At 50.6% G+C, this 25,254-nt stretch overlaps 1 protein-coding gene across 5 annotated transcripts in view; it reads right to left on the reverse strand.

Annotated features, from left to right (window-relative positions):
* Window positions 1-21,176, reverse strand: part of DLGAP2 (DLG associated protein 2) — a 777,915-nt gene extending 756,739 nt beyond the window's left edge. For 4 of the 5 annotated variants that reach the window (XM_078445207.2, XM_078445203.2, XM_078445208.2 and 1 more), the window contains exon 1: window positions 20,669-21,175. In XM_078445207.2, coding sequence (XP_078301333.1) covers window positions 20,669-20,686 — 18 coding nt within the window. In that variant the 5' untranslated portion in view covers window positions 20,687-21,175. Of the gene's footprint in view, window positions 1-20,668 lie in introns of all 5 variants that reach the window. The other variant, XM_078445206.2, reaches the window with a different exon arrangement.
* Window positions 21,177-25,254: the final 4,078 nt, after the last annotated feature.

A 25,254-nucleotide genomic window follows, 5' to 3' on the forward strand; every position in this document is an offset into this window, starting at 1 on the left:
CGTGGACAAGGCGAGGCTGCCCTCCCCGCCCCCGCGCGTGCTCCATCTCTCTCCACACGGATGAAGTTTATACCAGACACACACACAGCATCTGGGGCGACCAATCTAAGGCAGCATGAGTAATGTGTGGTTAATCCACCTTTGTTGCCTGTGTGCAAACGGAGCTGGCCAGGATGCTACATGAGGAGGGACACAGAAGGTTTCAGTCAGGTGCAAAGACGCAGGGAGGGATGTCAGTCCAGGCTGCACTGAACCTCTGGCTGGTCATCCAGGCTCCTGAGACCTCGGGACCCTCAGTTTCGCTCTGCTCTCCATGCACGTGTGCAGAAAGGATGAAGCCATCCTCACCCCCATTCCACGGAGAAGATGACTGAAGCTCAGAGACACCGTGATGGGGGCCAAGTGCGCTCAGCCAGGAGGCCAGGAAGCATCAGAGCCACTGCCGACCTCACCCACTCCCCACCATGCCCCGTGGTCACCCCACACTCATGAATGTAATAGAGCTGCGGGCCACCCGCTCCTGAGAGCACCTGGTATAGACGGTCTGATGGCTTTGAAATCCACAAAGAGAACAGACTCGGCCTCTGATTACATAGTGAGTTTCACAGAGTTTCTGGGGAAAGGCACACAGCTTCCCACCACGTTCAGCACTATCTGCGCTCTGCTAAAATACGGCTCTAAAATGGGAAAATCAAAGACATCTGATCTTAGATACAGTAGTGTGGGGTCCACGAGTCCACCGGGGCCCGTGGACCACACAGCCTGGGAATCAGCACCATTTCCCAATTGACAAGAACAGCACAGGATGCTGAAGGAGACACTCCCAGGCCCAGATTAGCCACGACCTCATTCTGAGGAGGGTGCTGGAACATCCTGTCAGCCAGGAAAACACAGCTATAACTCACATCCCTTAAAACCTGGTGTGAAATAAATCTCATGTCACTGCACCATTGACAATACATAATGGAAACAACTTATTTAAAGCAGGCTCATTGTGGGGTATCACCCTGTATAATTTTACAAATCTAGCTAGCCGTTATATGATGCCTGGTTTGCAGATTAAGATATCTTGCATAGGACATCTTCTGCAGGTTATAAGCTGAATAAATAATTGCGAAAGGGAACCACAGAGGACAGGAAAGACTGAAGGTGGAGGAGGGAAGCATAGGAGTTCCAGGATAAAAAGGGTCTCAGAGTCAGATAGCAAAGAGAAATGGACACAGACCAAGAGAGAAATGTAACACAAGAAACAGGCTGATACAGAATTTTCCAGGTGGGTGATATGGCATGTGCAAAGACCCAGTGGCAAGCAACAGTAAAACATGAACAGGAATCCCACAGGAGCAGTACCCTGTGCAAACGCTCCACAAAGCCTCATGTGGAATACTGTAGGAAAGAGGCTCTGAGAGCCAGAAGGGAGAAATCTGGATTTGACAAAAGGCAACAGAAAACAGCATGCAGAGAAGTGACATGATAAAAATGGCCTTAGAAAGATGATCCCAGCAGCTGTGTGTAGGATGGTTTCAAGCCGAGGGAGACTGGAGGCGGAGACCTGCTAAGAGAACGTTCTACTAATTCAAGCACAGTGGGGGAGGGTGTGGTCAGGGTGCAGAGCCGGGCGGAGGGAAAGAGCACTCCTATGGAAAGGCCATCCTCAGTTTCTCCATCTGTAAAATAGGAGGCTTGGCCAGATGTTTCATCTAGAGCGCTTTGAGATCCAATACGTTCTAGACGATCCAAAAGGTAAGATCTGCAAGTGGGCTGGATAGGAACAGGGATCGGGGGGAAGAAAGAAAAGCAAACCCCGAGCCACAGCTAAACAACGAGACCAGTTTGGCAAACTGAGTTCTCGCATTTAGTACTCTCCTAAGAGCCTAACTATACGACTGCACCCCACTACCTCAGAGCAGGTGAGGGAACGTTCGCAAGTAGGGGGTTAATGGTTCCAACCTTACCAGACCCTCGACATGGCCCAGGATGGCACCATCTTCCACCGGCTCAGGCAGGAGCCACAGAGAGTCCTTGATGCTCCCTGCACATCCTTTCCTTGGGCCAGAAGACAATTACCTTTGCCACCCTAACAGTGCTCCAAATTCCTACTTGGTCTTCAGAACCCGCCTGAAATGCCACTTCTGCCCCCAGGCTCCAGGCCACCAAACATCAACCAATGCTTCTCCTTCAGAGCAGTCCCCAGGGTAGACTTGGAATTGTAATTGCAGATACACTCCGAGGAATTGTTATATATTTATTTAACATTCACCTCCCTCCACAGACCTTTACTCCAGCAAGAGCTGTCCTGTTGACTAAAACACACATAATGCTGAGCACGGCGCTTGGCCCATTGGGAGTTCAGAAATCACCACATCAAATGAATGCATAGACTGTAATGTTCTCTCTTGTACCCACCAGACATGCACCAGAAAGTACCTTCCAAAGGACCACATAACCACCAAATGTCTAGAAATTCAGCCTAAGTTCTCCAGATTATTACAAACTGCTAGGAAGATTTACCAGACGGAATAAAAATACATATCCTGCTGACAAAGACACGTGTCCACTCTGTGGCTGCAGACATCTAATTGCTGAGTATTCCCTTCTCTGGGAACAGAGACTGCGAATACTGCAGCCCTGGTTTCTAACCTCTGTTCACTCGACCCTCCATGAAAGGCTTCCACACACACACAAAGAGAGCTGAGACACACAGAAATCCACACTGAAAGTTTCTTTGGTGTGCAATGGCCATCCTCCTGAACGTGTGATTCTCTGCTACTTAAGGAGATATCTTTCCCTTTAAGATACAGTGAAAGGTGCCAAAGTCCAGTGGAGCTGCGACTTGGGGAAACTCCACAAGTGTTTGCAGGTGGAGCTGGCAGCTCGCTATGGTAGACATCCATCGGGGCCCCAGGAGAGCTTGGACGTATCATTCAGACACTGCCGCCGAGAGCTGGCTCGGAAATTCCTGTGGGACCAGCCCACCTGCTCCTGACGCACTCATGCCATAGCTCAGGACCATCTCCTCCCAGCACCAGGGATTGAGGGCAGCAGCTCACTGGGGCACTGAGCCCGCCCCTCAGGAAGAGGGCTGGAAACAATGAAGGCTGTTACTGGGGCATCACTTTAAACAGGGAATCAAAGTCTATACTGTACCGTCTCCATAGCTCTGGCTCTCAGGAGCCCTGAAATGCTCACCCCCCTCACAGTCACACGGACAGGGCCACTGTCCCTCATTTGCAGCAGACCCTACAACTTGCCATGCTTTCTCCATCATTCATCTACAGATACCTCAAGGGAAATAACGATTATTTATCTCATTTTATTATCTTGGATCATCTTAGAGGTCACACAACCATGTTTAAAAACTGGTAAATCTCCATCTGGTGCATTGATAAATTCTTTATGCCTACAATATTTGAACAGATGAACAAAGATCTCAAAGAAGCTTCTGGGCTCATATGCTGACTGCACCAAGTACTAATCTCCTCTATTCTCTCTCCGTGACTCCCTTCAATTTTGTGAGCACCTTCCACCCTCCCTATTCCTCTGGGGTTGCCTCACCTAGAACTTCTCACTCCTCGCAGACCTGCCCATAATTTCTGAAGACCTTCAGTGACACCTGCTATCTCACAGATATTCTTGACTCTTCTTTCCTACAAGGAAATGTTTACTGAACATACTGACGATTTAAATAACTTTTTTCTTCCCAGGCATTGAATGCCCCCATTTTCCTACAGAGAAAGCTTCAGTATAAATAAATTGGGCCATATTCACCCAGAAGTAACACTAAAGAACACCGAGACTTCAATCCAACAATACATGAAAAGGGTCATTCACCACAATCCAGTAAGATTATTCTAGGGTTGCAAGAATGGTTCAATATCCTCAAATCAATCAGTGTGATACAACACATTAATAAAATAAAGGATAAAAGAAACACATGACCACCTCATGGGATGCAGAAAAAAAAAATTGACAAAATTCAACATCTGTTCACGATTTAAAGAAAAAAAAAAAAAAAACAACCTCTCAACAAAGTTGGTTTAGAGAAAACACACCTGAATGTTATAAAGGCCATCTATGATGAACCCAGAGCCAATATCACATTCAATGGAGAAAAACTGGAAGCTTTTCCTCTAAAATCAGGAACAAGACAAGGATTCCCATTCTCACCACTTTTATTCAACACAGTACTGGAAGTTCTAGCCACAGCAACCAGACAACAAAAAGGCATAAAAGGCATTCAAATTGGTAAGGAAAAGTTAAACTTCCGCTATTTGCAGATGACTTACATAGCAAACCCTAAGGACTCCACCAAAAACTATGGAATTAAAGAATTCAACAAAGTTGCAGGACACAAAGTTAACATACAGAAATCTGTTGAGTTTCTATACTCTAATAATGAAGTAGCAGAAATAGAAATAAAACAATCTCATGGACAATTGCACCCCCCAAAAAATAAAATTCCTAGGAACAAACTTAACCAAAGAGGTGAAAGACCTATACTTTGAAAGTTATAAAACACTGACAAACATGGTGACAAGAATGGAAAGACATCCAATGTTCATGGACTGGAAGAACTAATACTGGTAAAAAGTCCATAATACCCAATGCAATCTACAGAATCAACGCAATCCCTATCAGAAGATGAAAGCATTTTTCACAAACCAGAACAAATAATACCAAAATTGGTATGGAACCACAAAATACCACAAAAGGCTCAAAGCAATGCTGAGAAAGAAAAACAAATCTGAAAAACAAAACAAAACAAAAAAAAAAGAAGAAAACAGTCACAGATTTCAAGAAATACTGCAAAGCTGTAGTGATCAAAACACTATGTCACTGGTAGAGAAACAGTCACATAAATCAATGGAATAGAACAGAGAGCCAGGAAATAATCCCACGCTTCCATGGTCAATTAGTCTTTGACAAAGCAGTAAAGATTATCCAATGGGAAAAGACTGTCTCTTCAACATGTGATATTAGGAAAACAAAACAGCAACATGTAGGAAAATGAAACTGGACCACTTTCTTACATGATACACAAACTCAAAATGGATTTAAAGACCTAAATGTGAGACCCGAAGTCATAACACTTCTAAAGAGGGCAGAGGCAGTAATTTCTCTGACATCAACTGTAGCAACATTTTTCTAGATATGTCTCCTTTGGCAAGGGAAACAAAAGCAAAATTCGACTATTGTGACTACACCAAAATAAAAACCTTATGCACAGCAAAGGAAACCAACAATGAAAAAGTAACCAACTGGATAGAAGATATCTGCAAATGATATATCCAATAAGTGGTTGATATTTAAAATATATAAAGAACCCATCCATCTCAATACCCCAAAATAATAATCCAATTAAAAAATGGACAGAGGACATGAATAGACACTTTTCCAAAGAAGACAAACAGATGGACAACAGACACATGAAAAGATGCTCAACATCACTCCTCATCAGGGAAACGCAAATCAAAACCACAATGAGACACCACCTCACACCTGTCAGAATGACTAAAATCAACAACGCAAGAAACAACAGGTGTTGATGAGACTGTGGAGAAAGGGGAACCCTCGTGCACTGTTGGTGGGAATGCAAACTGGTGCAGCCGCTCTGGAGAATAGTATGGAGATTCCTCAGAATTAAAAACAGAAATGCCCCATGATCCAGCAATTCCACTACTTGGTATTTGCCCAAAGAAAACAAAAACGGTAATTCAAAAAGATACACAACCCCTATGTTTATAGCAGCATTATTTACAATAGCCAAGATATGGAAGCAGCCCAACTATCCATCACTAGATGAATGGATAAAAGTATGATATACATACACACACACAACGGAATATGACTCAGCCATAAAAAAGGATGATATCTTGGCATCTGCAACAACACGGATGGGCCTGGAGTGTATTCTGCTAACTGAGATAAGTCTAAGGAACACAAATATACAATTTTACACATATGTGGAATCTTAAAAAAAAAAAAAAAAACAAAGAACTGAACAATCAAAAAGCAGAATCAGCCTACAAATACAGAGAAGAAACTGATGGTTGCCAGAGGGCAGGTGGTTGAGGGGATGAACAAAATGGATGAAGAGGAGTGGGCGGTACAGGCTTCCAGTTCTGGAACGAGTAAGTTAGGGAGGGGGGGCAGAAAGGCACGGCACGGGGAACACAGTCAGTGACGCTGGAACATCTATGCTGACAGACTCAGCTGCACTTGAGGTGGCCACAGCGTGACATACAGCTGTCCAATAACTATGTTGTACATCGGAAGCTAATTAACATTGCGTGTCAACTATACTCAAATTAAAAAAAGGAAAAAACACCGAGCCTAATATGCCCTGCTGTCACTCACTGTTCCTCCCGAGAGGCACGTGGCAAGTCCCTACTCTGACCCACGGGGGAACATTGCAGCACATAGGGAAACCTCTCCCCACTGCAGTCACAGGTCCTCGGCTACACCCCTGCTCCCGGACTAAGTTTTCTGGTTTGTGTCCCACACTGTAAAGGCCTCCAACTCTCCAAAGACACTGTTTGCATGTTTGCAAGAGAGGCATGATAACACTTGACCCAGATAAGTCAAGTTAAACACGCACTCTCAGCTTGCAGTCTGTGCTCTTCTAAGGTGGGGGTTCAGGAGAAGACAATCAGAGTGGAGTGACTGTGGCTTTTGCCTATATTTCTAAAAATAACCTTGAGAAACAAGGTAAGCAGGAGTCTCCTTGAACAAAGAAATGCAATATTCGAGAGGAAGACCGTCCTGAGAAGCCCAAGAGGCAGGCTGCATGCAGGGAGGCCAACAGCGGGGCGACTCTGGGCTGTGGGACGAGGGGACCCAGCCAGCCAGCATCCCACTCCACAGAGGCTTAGTCCTGAGGTACCTGCCACCCGTCAAAGTCCACATCTGCCTGACCCTTCAGGGTCCGCTGCCAGAGGCTGGGTGGGTCTTCATGGATCCACGCTTGCTGGCCACCACTGCAGCCCCCACTCATACACTTCAAAAGGAGATCCAGTCCCCCTTACAGTGGCATCTGCTGTGTTTCTTGCTGAATGAACGGGCCCAGAGCGTGAAAGCAGGAAGACCGGCAGGTGGCACACCTCTGGGCACACACCTGCAGCCTCAGCCCACGTTCCCTCGCGACCACACCAGATGCATCCCAGACAGATGCTCAGCAGGCCCCGCGCACCTGACCCCCTGGGGTCCCTGCACCAGCTGTCTGCATCAGATGCCATCGCTGAGCGCCATTCAAGGACCAGCGGTACTTGCTATCCCGTTTCCATGGCTCCCACCAGACTGGGACCCTCTGGAAGGCAAGGACCGGGCCTCACGATCCTCTCTGACTGCAGCATGTGACTCGACACAACGCGTTTCACAAAGGACGGCCAAGTGAGTGAAGTGCATTGGGAGGAAATAAGAAGCTCGAGAATGTCAGATGAAGCAGAATTTTAAACTTGCCCTAAAGATCAGGAGTGAGTTAGGAAATCCAGAAAAGAGCTGGTGTGTTTTAAACCTTACAGGTCCTTTTTAAAAGTCTTTACGAGGGGCGCCCAGGTGGCTCAGTCGGTTGAGCGTCCGACTTCAGCTCAGGTCACGATCTCGCGGTCCGTGAGTTCGAGCCCCGCGTCAGGCTCTGGGCTGATGGCCCAGAGCCTGGAGCCTGCTTCTGATTCTGTGTCTCCCTCTCTCTCTGCCCCTCCCCCGTTCATGCTCTGTCTCTGTCTCAAAAATAAATAAATGTTAAAAAAAAAATTTTAAAAGTCTTCGCAACAGAAAGCGAGGACGAGTAGGGAGGACGCTGAGCTGGCAAGTCAAAGAATGGGGCAGGAGAAAGACCCCTGAACAGGAACCAGAAACAGTCAGGAGCTTGTATCCCACCAGACATTTGTGTCACAAACTATGGGAAGGGACAAGACTGCACAGCACACAGATCCTTCCAGGGTGCGGTGGCCGGGACACCATCAGCATCACTAACAGCACCTGTCTGCCGGCTGAGGTTCCGGGAGGACCGAACTTCCAGGCTCCAGCACCTTCGCCGGCTCACCTTGTCCATCAAGAAGACAGTGCAGCCCGTCCGACAGTTCGGAAAAGGTCTATTTTGGGGCTGGACATTTTTCAGACACTAAATTTAGCCAGCTTGAGTTCTTCTTAAAAAAATGCTATCCCATTCAGCCTTTTGAAACAGGAAATCTACATTTCATTATAAAGTCGGAACACAGTGTTCTCTGATCAGCTGTGGAGCGCAGGGGAAAGCGAGCGTTAGGGACGGCACACTTGGCAGATAAAAATGCCCCACGGGGGTATTTTGGGAAAGCTGAAGGCATACAAACGAATGGGCTCATGCTCAGATGCCTGATAATCAAATATTGAAAGTGTGTGGCCATTAATTATTTTTAAAATAATAACCTATTTTGCGAGTTTAAAAGAGTGATTTTGAATTTACCTTTTTGTGACCTTTTGTTAGTGAGTTTGACCATTCTTGAATGCTTATTGACACCATGAACTCCTTTATTAACTTCCTGCTAATCCTCACCCATTTTTTTTTAAATTTTTTTTAATGTTTATTTATTTTTGAGACAGAGAGAGACAGAGCATGAACGGGGGAGGGTCAGAGAGAAGGAGACACAGAATCGGAAACAGGCTCCAGGCTCTGAGCCGTCAGCACAGAGCCTGACGCGGGGCTCGAACTCACGGACGATGAAATCATGAACTGAGCCGAAGTCGGATGCTTAACCGACTGAGCCACCCAGGCGCCCCTCCTCGCCCATTTTTATGCACCCATGAAAATAATCTTTATATATAAAGGATATTAGCCCATTAAGGATGAGATCAACGTGCTACCAAGCTCAGCATGGTGAGCACCGAACTTTTCTGACGTTCCTTCCCTTGGCTCTCAGGGCTCTTAAACTTGCACAGCCCTGTCCTGAGCCACAGTCAGCACATGCTTGCCCCCTTTTCCCAGAACGTGCTGAGCACTCAGGCCCAGGCTGGTGGGGGTACTCGGCTCTGCAGGGAGAGGCCTCCACTGGCTGGAAACTGGTAGCCTGCCCTCATTTAGAAGCACATCTCTGAGGGTGTGATTACACTGGGGACCCTAAGATGAGGCAACACTCCTGGGTCATCCGGGTGGGTTCCAGATCCGATGACAAGAGTCTCTCAAAGAGAGAGACTGGAGAGAAACAGGAGTCACAGACAAGAAGCCACATGAAGACAGAGGCAGAGACCGGAGTGAGGGGGGTCTGTGCAGGGAGCACAGCTCGGGGATGCCTCCATCTCGGACTTCTGGTCCCCAGAAATGCGACAGGACACACGTCTATTTTAAACCACTAGCTTGTGGTAATCTGTCACAGCAGCCCGAATCAGCTACATGCACCCTTTAATCCAATCATTCATTTTCTGGGAATTTACTAGAGGAAAATTACCTAGATTTCCAGAAAAGATCAGAAAAGCTACTAACAGCAACATAATGGCCAAAAATTTTGGGAAGCCACTTTAACAACAGGGGAATATCTGAATAACGCTGCACACTGGATTACTACACTTCAAATAAAATCAACTCAAAAAATGTTTTGAAAATATGGGACAGTCTCAGAAAAGAGTATGAAGTGAAAAACATGCTATAGCTCCCAATTTTGATTTAAAAAACAGTAAGATAGGGGCACCTGGGTGGCTCAGTGGGTTAAGCGTCTAACTCTTAATCTTGGCTCAGATCATGATCTCACCATTCGTGAGTTTGAGCCCCACATCAAGACTCTGTGCTGACAGCACAGAGCCTGCCTGGGATTCTCTCTCTCTCATTCTCTCTCTGCCCCTCCCCCACTGTCTCTCTTCTACCCGTCCCTCTCTCTCTGTCTCAAAATAAATAAATAAACTTGGAAAAAAATAAAGTTAAAAAATAATAAGATGGGAAGGAAGCATGTAAGACAAAAACAATGATTGTTTCTAGGTCATGGAATTATTGGTAACTTTTAAGTCATTAATACGTGCTTCTCTAAAATTTCTAAATGTTTACCCTAAATTATCCAGTGACTGGAAAAAGAAAAGAGAATGTATGAATGTCACCCAGCTAGCCTCCAATTTCTCCACCAGCTAAGGGAGAGGAGAGCCTACATCATAGTAGAGGTTTCAAAAAGCAGTAGAAATGCAAGAGACAACAGCATCTGGCAGCCAAGCAAACACGTTACTGAGGTTGACGATAAGACACTGGCCCCTGGGTTCTGCCTGTTCTTGCTCCCCGAGAAGACCCTACATACTTTACAAAGAATAGCCTACATCTAAAATAGAGGGAGACTCTGGGGCCCCTGGGTGGCTCAGTTGGCTAAGTGTCCGACTTCAGCTCAGGGCATGATTTCGTGGTTCGTGTGTTCGAGCCCCAGGTCAGGCTCTGTGGGGACAGCGCAGAGCCTGGAACCTGCTTCGGATTCTGTGTGCGTGTCTCTCTCTCTGCCCCTTCCCCACTCGCACTGTCTCTGTTTCTCAAAAATGAATAAACGTTTAAAAAATACATAAAATAAAATAAAATAAAATAAAATAAAATAAAATAAAATAAAATAAAATAAAGGGAAATTCTAAAGTGCTAGAACGAAAGCTCACAGGCAGAGCCAAAGGAAGAGACTGTGCAGTGCTGCCAGTAATCCAAGGCGTCCTTAGTGACACTCCTCACGTGTCACTGCTCACCCTCATTCGACCCAAGGTACCTATGTAGCTATGTGTCGTAAGCGGTACATGATCTTAGGGGTCTCACCTTCTCCGCAGTTTGGACTCCGGTGATTTATGGGCAAAGGCCAGGTCTTCTCCTTGCAAAGAATAGGACAAGATGCACTTGCCTGGCCGGCGTTCCGCATGGTCCGCAGCCACCCCAATCCAGGGGCCTGCATGTGCCCCGGGGTAGCTGCACGGAAGCTCCATGCTGACAACTAGGCTGTGATGGGGTCCCACAGATCCTGCCAGTGAGCGGCCAAGGCTCCTGTCTTCCTGAAGCCTGATTCTCAGCTTTTCTTAGGTCTGTAAACCTGTCCAGGTCCTTCCAGTGGGTTCTCTCCTGCTTAAATTAGCAGGGATTTATTTCCGGTACTTGAGAGCAGAGAACTCTAACTGGTAAATCCACTGGTGAATGATCATATGATCGCTGACCAATGACAGGCTAGGTCCTGTGGCGTTAGTGGCTTTTCACGGGGGGCCTATCGTTCCCTACTTGCAATCTTTTACTGGACAGACGCATCAAGAATTCCTCTAATTCCTCTAAGAATTCTACTATTCTACTATGCAAGTGTTATGTGGAGAAGCTATCGAGTCAGAAGAGCAGTGTATTTGAGGCTGTGCATAGAACACAGAACAGCCACCCGCCTTCCTGGTTTCTGGGGGAAACCAGCTCCCCCCCCCAACCTCCCCCATGTAGCCTCATAGCAGCCAGGTGCAGCCCACCCCACGATGGGTAGGGTTGATGTTAATCCAAGCGATGGCCCTGTCATTCTCTCCAGTAACTGGTCCAGAGGGGCCTGGAGAAGAGGTCAAATCTTCCGGAAACCCTCCAGGCAAGGTCTCTTCAGTCAGAAAAATGAAGCAAGGAAGGGGTCTCAAAAGTGGTCAGCTGATCACAAAAACTTCCTCCTCTTTCTGGCCCCGCAGGGCTCTGCACCCACCGCCAACCTTGCAAGCGACCTGGCAGGTGACAGAGGCCAAGGGGAAGGAGAGGTGGCAGGTGGTCTGAGGCCCTGCCCCCCAGCTGTGCCCCACGAGGTCCTCCGGGTGCCTCGCTCTCCTGGTTACATGAGCACAGAGACCCTGGAAGCCTCGAGTGAGGACAGCAGAGCCACAGAGAGAACCTGGGTCCAGAACCCGCGGTCTGGGGAAAGCACTCACTGACCAGGAACCCTGTTCTGACCTGACCTGAGCTAGAAGCCAAGCTCTGCCACAGAGCTAATGAACACTGTCACTTTGTGACAGCGGTTGGTGGGGTCCCCAACGGGGGGGCCAGTCCTCTCCTCCCACCAGCTGTGGTCACACCTGGGAGTGACAGCCACCTTCACCATTCAGGCTCAGACCTACACAGTGAAGACCCCAAACAGGACAGGCACAAAGCAGGATCCCTGGTGACATGCTGCCCGCCACCCCTTGTGACAAGAGAGACACACGTCCTGTTTCAGTCATTCTGTGTGGGACTGTCACCCGAGGCCAAACGCATTCTGATACAATCAGAAAAAGAGAAACCAAGAGATCATCAACCTAGGTGGCATCACGGACGACAGTCAGAGCTCTGATCAGTATTCACCTGTCAACGAACACGGAAGGAGCAGCAGGGGACAGGGCATGTTAGGGGCTTGGGACACCGCGGTGACCAAAATTCACAGGACCCTGTCCCCTCCAATCCTGTCCCCTCACACACACCCGTCACTTCACACACCCCTGTCCCCTCACACACCCCCGTCCCCTCACACTGTGACCCCGTCCCCTCACACACCCCCTACCTTCGCAGAGCTGATATTCCAGCAGAGGCACGCGGGAAGCGTCCAGCTCCCCAGCTCCGCCACACCACACGTGTGACCCTCGGCACGTCACCTGCCCTCCCTGCCCGGGTCTCCTCATGCACCACGTGCGGGCGCCGACCTCCCGGGACCAGAGCAGGGAAGACGGGTCCGTGTGTCACGAGCTCCGCACGGACTCGGCACTGCTGGTTGTCACAGGCCGGGGACAAACGCCCCAAAATAAAGAACTCACAGCGCGTCGGACGGGAACTAGGGAGCACTCCCTGACAGGGCGCCGCGCGGGGAGGGGTGCCCGCCGGGTCCGGGAGCATGGGGGCAGGGGCCAGGGCTGAGCTGAGGCCCCGACAGCGGGACACGGCCCAGCCTGGAACCGGGCAGAGGGGTCCGACATGAGCAGAGAAACGCGGGGCGAGGACAGCGACCCGGAGGGCTCACCGAGTCGGGCGGGTCTGCGGCGTAGATCGTAGATCGCAGTGGGCAGCCGCCCCTCTCACAACACCAGAACTGAGAAGGGGCGAGGCGCGGCCCCCACCGGGGCCGCTGCGCGTCCTTCCCATCCTTTTTCTCTGCTCAGGCCAGGGACGCTTCCGGGACACGGGGCGACGGTGTCCCCGCTCCTCCTAATCCGCCTTCTTCACTTGACGTGCCACGGACGCCTTTCTGTGGTCCCAAGTACTCACTTTCGTCTTAACGGGTGTTGACTTTTCTGTCCCGCGACGGTAACATAGCGAATCTATCTAATGTCTTAGTATTCCTGTTTTCCAACATTTGACTATGAAACAAAGCTGGAGTGAACATCGCTTAGGTAATTTCCTATAAATCCATGACTATTTTCTTAGGACATGTTCCCAGAGGTGAAATTGCTGGCACTAGTTATACACAAAAGAAGTTTTTGTTTTAAATGAGTGCTGTGACTGTTAATAAAATATCATTAGAGAAACAAGTGGATAAATTGAACGCTAAAATATACTGTTCGGTGGCTCGAAATACCTATACAATCTGTCTTTCGCAACAAAAATAAAACTTTTGAATCTAATGACAGTGATGACCTAGAACGTTAGATCATACAGCCAGGAAGGTTATGCTAAAATAGCCACAATGGAAGTTTGAAGAAGCAACATTCAACTGTTTATGAAAATCTCTAAGTTATCACACTATATATATTCCACACTTAAGAGTCAGCAAACAGATGCTCAAAAGTTTTGTTCAGAAACTGCCAACTACAAAGAATGTCAGAAAAATGGAAATTATTTTCAAAGAGCCAAAAGTTTCAGTATTTTGTCAAATGAAAAAGATAAGCCATCTACTGATGTGTTTGTAAATTCCCCAGCTTGATCAGCCTCATACCCTCTGAGAAAAGAGGATGGAGCCTCTCCTGCAGGGCACCAAGGAGGTAACTGGTTGTGGATTCACTTACTCAAACATCTATTGAGCGATAGGACCTAAAACGCTCTGTAAACCGTAGGGGGGGTGGTTCAGATCCCCCCTGTGCACTGCTTCTCCTCCACACCATGGACAGAGCTGGGCAACTGGCACATGGAAGCATGAGGAGCACAAAGCATGGTCTTCCATGAAATAATCCCGAAGAGAGGCACCAAGAACCACAGGGATAACTTGCTTCCAGCATCGAAAGAACCCGTCAACGGGGAAGCTGCAGTTCAAGGAGATCTGAAAGGATAAATCGAGGACAGCACACAAAAGAAACAATGGTTAAGTGTGGACAGAAGCCTGGAATCATTCTGCTCATGGCCAAGTCAGGAAAGAGGAAACCAAGCAGTGACGGGATCTGACAACAGAGCCTCAAAACCCATGGGAGGAGCCATGGGGACGAAGGAAGAGAAAGAGACATAAGGTCAGATCTGGGACACCCGTTGTGCCAGGCTGGGTCCCCCCATTGCGCTTTCAGGCACCGTCACAGATAGCTAGATAGATGGGGAGGCAAGGATGCATGAGACCAGCATCCTCCTTCAAAAGCTGTCATTCTGAAAGGGAAGTAAAGGGTTAATCACAGTGCAATGTGAGGTTTACTATAATAGTAGATGCACAGGGAGAGTTACCTAGCCGATGTCACAGGGTCAGGAAAGTTACCACAATGGCTTCTAAGCTCTTACGTGGAGACTGAGTACCACTCCCCAAAGTGTGGGGGGAGGACAGAGACAGGAAGTGGCCTTGGGGTTGGAGACCATACCCACGATGACCCCATTCACCTGGGGTCACATTTGGACAACACAGTCCCTCATCTTTGACTAAGACATGTTCACTGGGCATGTCTATGCAGGTATGAAGATACGGAAGAGCTAAGAAACCTGAGATGTCCACAGGATATTCAACCCACAAACACTAAACTACAGCAGGTTAGGGCATGAGGCAAAGTCAGGCAGACACGGCTCCTGAACCCACACCTCTCCTCTGGTCATGGAGACAACATGGAAATACTGGAGGAGGTCACTGTGGCCTCCTGTAGGTCAGGTCTGTACATTCTGCTTTCCATGTCTTTCACGGTCTACTGAAAGATGCACTCATGAAAACACTTCTGTATCTGTACAACTCTTACATCTGGCACAACCTCAAACCCTCGCTGTAAAGTCTACCAGGAGAACATCGTGATTTAGCGCTAAGGACGATACTTTCTTCACTGAAAAACAAGTATGCCAAGTCCAGCCCATAAGGTGATCATGTGAGGTCCTGTATTTTCTGGTTTTCGTTGACTTGGTAAAAAGGAAACTCAGTCAAATTGTATGCCCAAAGAATCATGTGAACCTTCGTAGTTGCCACGCTTGTTTGCTCTCATTGTCTATCAGTATTTTAGCCTTGTCTTTTGTGGTTAACTCAGGTGAAAACGTTTTGGAAATAAGCAGCAAAATAGATACACAAGTAAGAGTAGAAATAATAAATACCTAGGTTATGGGAACTCCGAGAGTCGCTTGATTGCACCCAACAGAGGATGGTGCACACCGGGCTCCACTGTGACTTCATGACGCAAACAGTCAACACTCGCCGAGCGCTTATGGCACACCGTTCTACGTGCTCTACGGCCATCAATTCCTTCAAACGTCAGGACAGTCCCACAGAGTCACTTGCATCTGTCCCTCTCTTAGGGACAAAGGACTGCCATAGACTGAAGTCAAATCAACTGGCCCTGGGCTGCCCAGCAGGTGAGACTCCAGAGCCCGCACTCTTCACCACCATGTACACTGCCCACATGGACGCTGTCGGTCGGTGCCAAGCGAAATCAGTAGGACCCACGTTCCTTAAGCACGAGAGGATGAGCTTATTTGCCCGGCTTATGTTCTCTATGGACCCCAAAGGGATCATTGCAGCATGGCTGTTTTTGTGCAGAGTATGTACATCGTCGTAAAGATTATGACCAATTACATTTACAAAGTTACTTTTTAAAATATTTGCTGCAATTTTATGGATGGGATGACTGAAAAGGCTTACTCCTCTTTGGCAAAGATTTTCTTTCTTTTTTTTTTTTTTCCGTGGATACACATGAAAGGGTCTATCAGACAAAAATATCACCTCAAGATGGACCAATCTTACACCACAAGGAAAGCTTTAACGTAGACATTTTGGAGAAACTAAAAAATCCTCACATCTCATCTTGTAGTCAGGGACAGAAAACCCAATTCAAACTGGGGTAGATTTCCTGGTTTATATAACCGAATATCAAGCAGTAATGACGCCTCATGCACAATACGCTCTTGAGACCAAGTGGTCTCCACCCACAGCCAGAGCCCTGCTGTCCCTCACAGACTGGTATTCCCTGCAAGGTGGCTTCCTTTTCAGAGAGGCCACCCCTCCAGGTTGTGAGTTTATGGCAAGGACTCCAGGGCCCACATCTTTTTAGCTTGGCTTCCTAAAGTTTCCCACTCCTCACAATGCATATGCCAGTTCTGGGCTCAAAGGAAAGGTCAAGTTCCACAGGGATGCTCTTACTCCTGAGGCAGGGCCGGGGCTGTGACTTCCTTTAGGCCACGGGGAGCCCGCCTCTAAACAGAGGGCAGACCACCCCAGCCAAGCCCTCAAAGTGGGCACAGGGGACCCTCCAAAGGAAATAGATGGCCTCACGGAAGGGTGAATTCACACCGCATGGCAAGTACAACAGAGGCTGGTCTAGAGAGTTTATCTCCTTCAAGATGCATCCAGAAAGACAGAGAGCTCAAAGTCCAATGTGACAGTTTAGATATCCGCTGGCAAACACTCGCGGGGAGACACGTTCTCTGAAGCGCTTGGTGGGAATTGTCGGAACAGCCAGAGAAACGGGCAGGCACCGCTCCAAGCCTGAAAGTCAGGAGACGCCAAGGGGCCCACGGGAGGCTCACCGCCAGCACCTTTTTCGGAAGCCGGTGAAGCCAGCACACGCGGGACTGGCGCTCACAGAGAAGAACAGGGTTTCACTCACCATGTCCACTTGCCTAGCCAAGGAGACGGATGCTGACAACATCTGTGACCTGGCCCAGCCGGGACGCCCAGGGAGGGAGAGGGGGCTGGAAACGTCAGGGCTCTTCCACGGGCAGATGCAGGAGGCAAGCAGGAGGCAGTACACCCTGCAACCCCACCCTCTTCACCCAGAGCACACGGGCCGGCTCCCTACACACGACTGTTCTGGTCACGAGTGAACACGGAGCACCGGGCCCATTCGCTGTTGTCACAAGCACCCGCCGAACGAGCACACACACGTGAGAAGCTGGTGTTCAGCTAGGACCACGGTGAGAGGACACAACACACCCATAAAACCGTGGTGGACGAAGAAGGACTTTTAAGTTCCCCAAGTGTTTGGCCCACTAGCTTCCTGTATGGGAGCCTATAGTTCTTATTTTTTTTTTTTTCAACATTTTTTATTTATTTTTGGGACAGAGAGAGACAGAGCATGAACGGGGGAGGGGCAGAGAGAGAGGGAGACACAGAATCGGAAACAGGCTCCAGGCTCCGAGCCATCAGCCCAGAGCCTGACGCGGGGCTCGAACTCACGGACCGCGAGATCGTGACCTGGCTGAAGTCGGACGCTTAACCGACTGCGCCACCCAGGCGCCCCATGGACTTTTAAGTTCCCGAAGTGTTTGGCCCACTAGCTTCCTGTATGGGAGCCTATAGTTCTCTTATAACCAACATACTGGCAATGCTCTAAAGAGACTCCCATCTGTCCAAAACGATGAATCACAGTTCTTTTTATTGTATCCACCGAATGACCCTGGCATATCCATTCCAAGGGCCAATAAATAATACTTTAAATTATTTTGCCTTCAAAATCTATACTCCAAGTATTCATCACTGAGCTTCTTCAGTAACCATGAAGTCTTCCTCACGTAGGCACGAGATGTAAGATAATCTGCTAAAAACAGACATAAGAAAACCTCTGATGATATTAATCATATGAGAACACTTTTGTTTCAGAACTGGTGTGGTTCTGGACATCTGGGATCCAACGGGACCCAAATGCTGCAAAGCATGTTTTTGCTCTTAATATTTAATTTGTAATTTCCCCCAATTTCACAAACAAAGTAGACAAAAATAAGAGAAGCAAGAGAGTGCCATAGAAGGACATATTTCTGTCCCTGGGGAGATATAATGCAAAGTGTCCCGAATGCTATAAAAATAAACGCTTTTTAATTCACCTAAATCATCAGGACATCAGCCATGCCAAACCAGTGGTGAATGAAGACATGTTTCCTTCTGTCTCGGGCACAACTACTTTGGACAACTCTAGCGTAAGTACCAAGTTTCTTGGAAGGAAAGGGAATACATGATTAACAGAATGAAAAGTTGGCTTAGACAGCTTTTCTGAGCAAACATCTCTGTGGTGAGAAAACACTCATTTGAATCCATGGTCACCTTGGATTACCATTTGGGGCAGTATCTGGCTCGCTCAGCGTACCCTGTAACTGACAGTGATCCTGCAGATGTGACATCACTAGAGGAAGTCACTCAAGGCTTACTGACTTCTTCACCAGGAACAGAGGGTTTCAGGAGGAGAGTTCATGAAGGGGCAGAGAGGCTCACAGACACAGAGTGGGCCTCCCCTGACAGGTGATTGGTGACAGTAAACCACGCTTTACAGACCTTCTCAAGCTGGACAAGACATCCGCAGTGCTCTAGAAACAGGCAGTGTGCTTTAGGACAGGACTTCCTCCCCTACCTTCGTTCATTAGGTCCGTACTTTGCCCAGATGTGCCCGAGCAGACCGTATTCCCCAGTGCTGGCTAGTCGTGTTCCCTGATGTGAGGCATAAAATATTCCAATTTGTTCTCCTCCAAGCAATGAAAAAGTCACATCATCTAAAAGGACGTGGTACACGCTCCACAATTACTGCTGGAGCCAAGTCTGTGAGTCACCCAGTGCCTGCACAAGACAATTTGGCTACTGGAAAACCCTGATTAATGGCATTTTTTGAACACAAGAATAACAACATGACCTGCCAACAATCACCAGTTTTTCATCAATTCACCATTTTCTGCCTCAGTTATTACCTATTGCCTTACCCTGAGACTATTTAGGAAGCAAAATGAAAATGGCATTGTAAGGCATATGAACCTCACATGTAAATGTGGCTCCTTCCAAAGTGGGGAGAGGGGGTGTGTGTGACGTCAGCCTTGTGACTGGAGGAAGAGAGTCCCCGCTGGAGGAGGTGCATGGACTCCCCTAGGCTGTGCTGGGAGCCTAGGGATTCTCTAGTCACTAATACAACTAATTTAATTCACCATCTGCAAATAAGTACCAGGTCCCCGAGCTCCAACCACATGCCATGCTCCCCAAGGACACACTGCCAGCAAAAAACCAAGACCCCAGGGATGAGGCCCCCAGAAAAGTCCTTGTCTGAAGTCCTCTGAGCTCCCCTGCCTTGGCTTCCAAGGGGACAAAGCACTGAGTTTACATTCCAAGCTCCAAAACCACACCAGCCCTCGCCCGCAGCCTTAACACCACCAACGAAGAATTCATTCGCTACCCATTGCTTGATTTGTAATCAATACAAGACAGCCCAGGCTGAGAAGTCACGAATTCCTGATTCCAAGCCCCGGCCGGGATCGCCATTCGTTAGGCAGAAGAGACCACAGGCGGCTGGAATCACAGCAGCTGACAAGTGTGGAAGAGCGGCTGCTTGGAGTTTCCCATGCAGATCTCCAGCCACCCACAGGCTCTCTCCCCTCTCCACCTGCGCCCCCTCCCATCTCCACGCGCGCCCTCTCCACCTGCAAGCCCCTCCCCTCTCCACCTGTGCCCTCGCCCCTCTCCACCCACAGACCTCTGCTCTCGCCACCTGCAGACATCTCCTGCCTCCACTTGGGCCCTATTCTCTCTCCGCCTGCACCCTCTCCCCTTTGCACGTGGCCCTCTCCATCTACAGACCTCCTTGACCTCTGAGACACTCTGCCCGGTGGCCCCCTCCCGACCTCTCCTAACTCTTTCTCCTAACCTTCCCCCCGCCCCCGGCCCCCCGTCCAGCTGGCTCCAAGCCTCTGGGCGCAGCACGCGCAAGAAGGGCTGCCAGGTGGGCTGGGGCACCCTCCCCAGCCCGGCCCCACCTGCCCGCGCACGCAGAGCCCGTGCCTGCCGCCCCCACCCCTGGCAGCGCAGGATGCAATAATTACATCCTCATTATTTCTCTGCGATCGTTAGCGAGCGAGCCGAGAACAGCAACAGCCGCTGCCGGGGGAGGCTTGGTTACAAAACCCTGCGCCGGGAGCTCCGCGCTTAGCAACCGCCCCGAAAAAAGCCCGGTGCTCGCGCTCCCACTTGAAGAGCCGGGCGGCGGCCACCCCCTCCCCGCGCTGCAGCCGCTGCGACCCGGCAGAAGTGGCCCCTCCGCCCAGCCCGGCCCGCGCCCCATGCAGGCGCAGCCCAGGCTCCCGGCCTCCCCCACCCCCCCCCTCCGACCCTCCCTAATCCTGACCAGCGACCCCCTGCGCCCCGGTGCCCTGGCCGCTGCCCCGCGGGAGCCGGACGCCGCCCCCTCCTCGGGCTCCCGCAGCTTGCCGGCCGAGCGCAGCCCGTCCCGCCTCCGCGGTGCCCGCACCGCACCCACACCCCGAGAGCCCAGGGTCCGGGGACCCCCGGCCACCGCCGGCGACGCGCCCAGCCCGAGCGAGGGACGAGGCCGCCCGCGCAGCTCGGGACCCCGTGCCCAGGCTGCCCTGGGGTCCCTGCCCGCGCCCCACGCAGAGCCCAGACCCGCCGGTTCGCACCTTCCTCAGCGCAGACATCCTCGGGCGCTCAGAGTTCAGTAGGTCCGGGGCGACATGGCGCGTGGCCCGTCCGTCCGCCCGTCCGTCCGTCCGCGGGGCCGCTGCCGCCGCCGCCGCGCGCTCCGACCGCGCTCGAGCCCGGCGCACGGTCGGAGCTCACCGCCGGCGCCTGCGCACTGGGCGCCCGGGGAGGCCGGGCGCGCTGGGGGGCGGCCGGCGCGCGGCGGCATCTGGGGAGGGGCCAGGCCCGCGCCCGGGGGAGCCCAGGCCCGCGCGCCGCGCCCCCGGCCGCCCCGCCCCGCCCCGCCCGCCGGCGCGCAGGCCACGCCCCGGACGCCACCTGTTGCGCCGGGCGCCCGCGAGGGCTGCGGACGCGAGGAGCTCGGCCGGCGGTCCCGCGGTTCCGGCGCCGCCCGCGGGAGAGTGCCCGAGCGCCGCGAAGTTAGCGCGCGGATCCCACACGTGCCTCGGCCCCCGGCGAGCAGCACCACGCGCTCCGGGTCCCGAGGAGGAACGCGCGCCCAGGTGAAGTCGGCTCCGGACCCAGAAGCTCCCTAGCCTGGGAGGACTCGGGAGAACACGCGTGCTCCCGCTGCTGGCCAGGGTGTGCCGCCGTTGTGTCCGTCCTGCGGCTGGGGGTGCCCCGAAGCCGAGCCTCCTCCTCCCTCCGTGGGCGCACTGTCCTGTGCAGTAACTGTGCGTGGTGTCCGCAGGGAAGACGGGGTGCACCATGGCGGCCCCAGGAACAGCCTTCTCTGTAGTAGGAAACCTGGGCGCAGAGCGGCGAGCATCATCCGTGGGGTCTGGCCGCCTCCGTGCGTTTGCTCTCAGCAACACCGAGAAGACAGCGGCCAAGGGAGGAGGAAGGATTAATTCAGCACAAGTTGCATCGACAACCTGAGCGATCTGGACAACTGAGCGACATTGGCCGTATTTCGATAAACCTTCATTAAATACGTGGGAATGCCTTTCCAAGACCAGATGGCCGGCAGTCAAGGAGGGTCATCCGCCAGAGACCTCCCTGCTCCGCTGGGAACCGGAAGCCAAGTGTTCTTGCTCCCCTTTGCGCCCTTGCGGTAACGTGCCTGGAGCAGGTCAGGGGGGCCCCTTGTAACACTTCTGAAAGAACGCACCCCTCCACATCTCCCCCTGGGTTGTCGGCAAGTCTGAGCTGCCAGAACAGTGAGGCCGGCAAGATGAAGGTTCATAGGAAAATGGACAGGGACCAGAAAAGGAAGCAGGTGATCAAAAATGTTTGGAGAGGGATGAACCAGCCTTTTCCAGAAATTCCAGGACCTTTAAACAAAAGCCCTGTCTCCATAAGAGTTCTTCTTCATAGAACTGATCACTCCTGTTAATCCGTTGCATTTTATTTGACAGCAAAGTTCCAAGTGCCAAGGGTTGTGGATACAAGATGAATCAGAGAAACCTGTTCACAGTCGCATTTCTCTGCAGTGTTTCTAGCATCTTCCAATTTGTCTCTGCAGTCAAAACCCATGAATCATGTGTGCCAATCTCTACCAGAAGTCTAGATTCTACATCAATTTTTTAACAAAAAATTTCCTTCCCTCCTCTCCATATTTGTCCCCAACCGTTCCTCTTTTCGAGATTCATGTATTCATTCATTCATGCTACAGCAACGACAAAAATAACGACAATGTGCTGAGTGTCTGTCATGTCTCCGTACGTGAGCCAAACACAGAAACAGCCACTGGTCCTTGGAGTTTGCGGTCCAGGGAGGGCGTCAGTTTTTAAAATTGTAATTTTGTTTTTTTTTATTTTTTTTTCAACTTTGTTTATTTATTTTTGGGACAGAGAGAGACAGAGCATGAACAGGGGAGGGGCAGAGAGAGAGGGAGACACAGAATCTGAAACAGGCTCCAGGCTCTGAGCCATCAGCCCAGAGCCTGACGCGGGGCTCGAACTCACGGACCGTGAGATCGTGACCTGGCTGAAGTCGGACGCTTAACCGACTGCGCCACCCAGGCGCCCCTAAAATTGTAATTTGTAATGATATTGCTGTTCAACTGCTTCTCAGAAGGACAGATGTGGGGTGTTGGTGGAGAAGGTAAAAAGGGCAGCTCCTACAGTGTGGGGTGTCAGGGAAGAACTCTTTGAGGAGGCCACAGTCGGGTTCAAGTGTTAGTTTGCCCCAGGTTCACCCGCAAGCAGGTCCTGAGACATGGATCCGGGTGCAGGTAGTTTATTTGGGAGGTTGGTCCAGGAAGCTGGAAGAGAGCACGTCAGGGAGGAAGGGAAAGTGTACAGGATACGATATCTAGCCGGCCATCCCCGTAGACGTCTGGGGCTCAGTCTGGCTGGGGTCCCTGGGGGAGCTCTCTGGAGTGCACCTCAGAACTGCTCGACCGTGGCTTGGAGGGCTGGACCTGTGTTCATCTGATTTCCATCCCCCAGACTCAGAACTGCTTGACCATGGCTTGGAGGGCTGGACCTGTGTTCATCTGATTTCCATCCCCCAGACTCAGAACTGCTTGACCATGGCTTGGAGGGCTGGACCTGTGTTCATCTGATTTCCATCCCCCAGACTCAGAACTGCTCGACCGTGGCTTGGAGGGCTGGACCTGTGTTCATCTGATTTCCATCCCCCAGACTCAGAACTGCTTGACCATGGCTTGGAGGGCTGGACATGTGCTCATCTGCTTTCCATCCCCCAGTCCTACAGTTCCATCCCCACTGGCCTAGTGCGGGTTCCTCTGGCCGAGCAACTCCTATACCTTCTAGAAAGACCGAGCAGTGGGTTTGGGCTGCCAGCAGGTGAGTGCTGGGGACTGTGCAGCAGAACCACAATCCAGAGGACTGCTTGTGCCAGAGCCTGGGACCAGAGCAGGGAAGGGGCTCTAGGAAGGAGGAAGAGCAGGGAGGTGGAGGGAAGGGCAGGTGGGTCGGTGCTCTGACCGGTCAGAGTGAGGGGGACAAAGCGAGCAGAGAAAGAGTGGTGTGAAAGGGGGAGGAGAATGAGTCTGGGGTTTAGAAAACCTCTTAAGGTCTCTGAATTTTATCCTGTATCCCTGCTCACATTTGAGCGGGGAAAGATACTCTCCACCGACAGTCATGACATTTGTGGATGAAGCAGTTTTATCTCTGCCTTCCCAATCTGTATACCTTTTATTTCCTTTTCTTCCTGCATGAGCCAGGACTCCGTCCCGTGCCACGTGAGAGAGAGTGTTGGGAGGGACACCTTTAACCATAGGGTTAACATGACCTTAGCCGCAGGGTTTCCATGGATGCTCTTTATGAAGTTGAAGAAGTCCCCCTTAGTTGCTTGTCTGATGAGAGTTTATATCATGAACGAATATTGGATTTTGTCAAATGTCCTTTCTGCATCTATTGATATGACCATGCAAATTCGTACTTTAGTTTGCAAAAGTGATGGATTACCCTCACTGGTTTTGAGTGGCAGTGAGGGTTTTAAAGACATTTTGGCTGCAATTGAGAAGAGACGGACGGAGGTGAGAGTGAGGAAGAACGCGTGGAATTGGGGAGCTCGGTCTAAATACCCGGGGAGATTCCAGTGAGAGATGGTGGAGACATGAAGGCAGTGAAGGCCAGAAATGCTGCAGGGAGAACATCTTTGGCTGGTTTTCCCGGGCACATTATAGGGGGGAGAAAGAGAGGAGAAGAGGCTCAGTGATGATCCCATGCTGGGCTCTGCACGGGGGCCGATGGCACTTCAGGGAGATCACCGAGTGGTCAGCCTGCATGGGCATGGGTGACCTGGGGTCCTGTGACATAGGAACAGGTGCAGCGAGGGTGGTGGCAGAAGACACGCTGCATGTGGCAAAGTGGAGGCTGACGTCGTCATCAATTCTTTCAAGTCTGGGTGTGAAAGACATTATTACCTTAGCACAGGAGGAAACTCTGGTTTCTGGGGAGATTTTGTTGTAAAGCCACCATGTCCAGAGTGGGCTTGAACTCCGGTGGGGATGTTGCCAAAGAGAAGGAAAAGTTCAGGATGCAGCCTCCTTGAGGACATGATTCCCGCACACATCCCCTCCTCCTGCACCAACATGTTTTACTTTATTTCTTGGAGCAGTTTCGGGTTTACATCAAAATTGAGGGGAAGGTGCAGAGACTTCATACGTACTGCCTGCCCCCCCCCCACAGCCCCCCACTGTCCACACCCCCACCAGATGGTGCCTCTGTCAAAACAATGAGCCCACACTGACCATCGTCACCCAGAGTCATAGTGAGCCCCATCAGGGTTCACTCCTGGTGCTGGACACTGTGTGGGTTTGGACAAGACTCACCATCTCCTGAACTCGAAAGTCCCATTCAGCTGTTTAACTGATGCCTACATTTCTGTGTCTCGTGAGCGTCGAACCTCATGTGTCCCACCCCACAGGCCCCACCCAAGGGTGCTCCTCTTGGATGTTTCCCATCTCCTCAGTGCGGCTGCAGCCTTCCAGTTTCCCGAACAAAATTGTGTGGATGTGTCACTCTCCTCTTCAGAGCCCACACTGGTCAACACAAAAATCTCTTGTTCTGTCGTCGAATAGATCAGAAATCCGAGGACTTCTTCCTGCGAGCCCGGATGCTGCCGCCCTGACTCTGGCCACCAAGGTCCC

The sequence above is a fragment of the Panthera onca genome, chromosome B1, assembly GCF_046562875.1.
Source record: "Panthera onca isolate mPanOnc1 chromosome B1, mPanOnc1 haplotype 2, whole genome shotgun sequence".
In the NCBI taxonomy this organism is placed as follows: Eukaryota; Metazoa; Chordata; class Mammalia; order Carnivora; family Felidae; genus Panthera; species Panthera onca.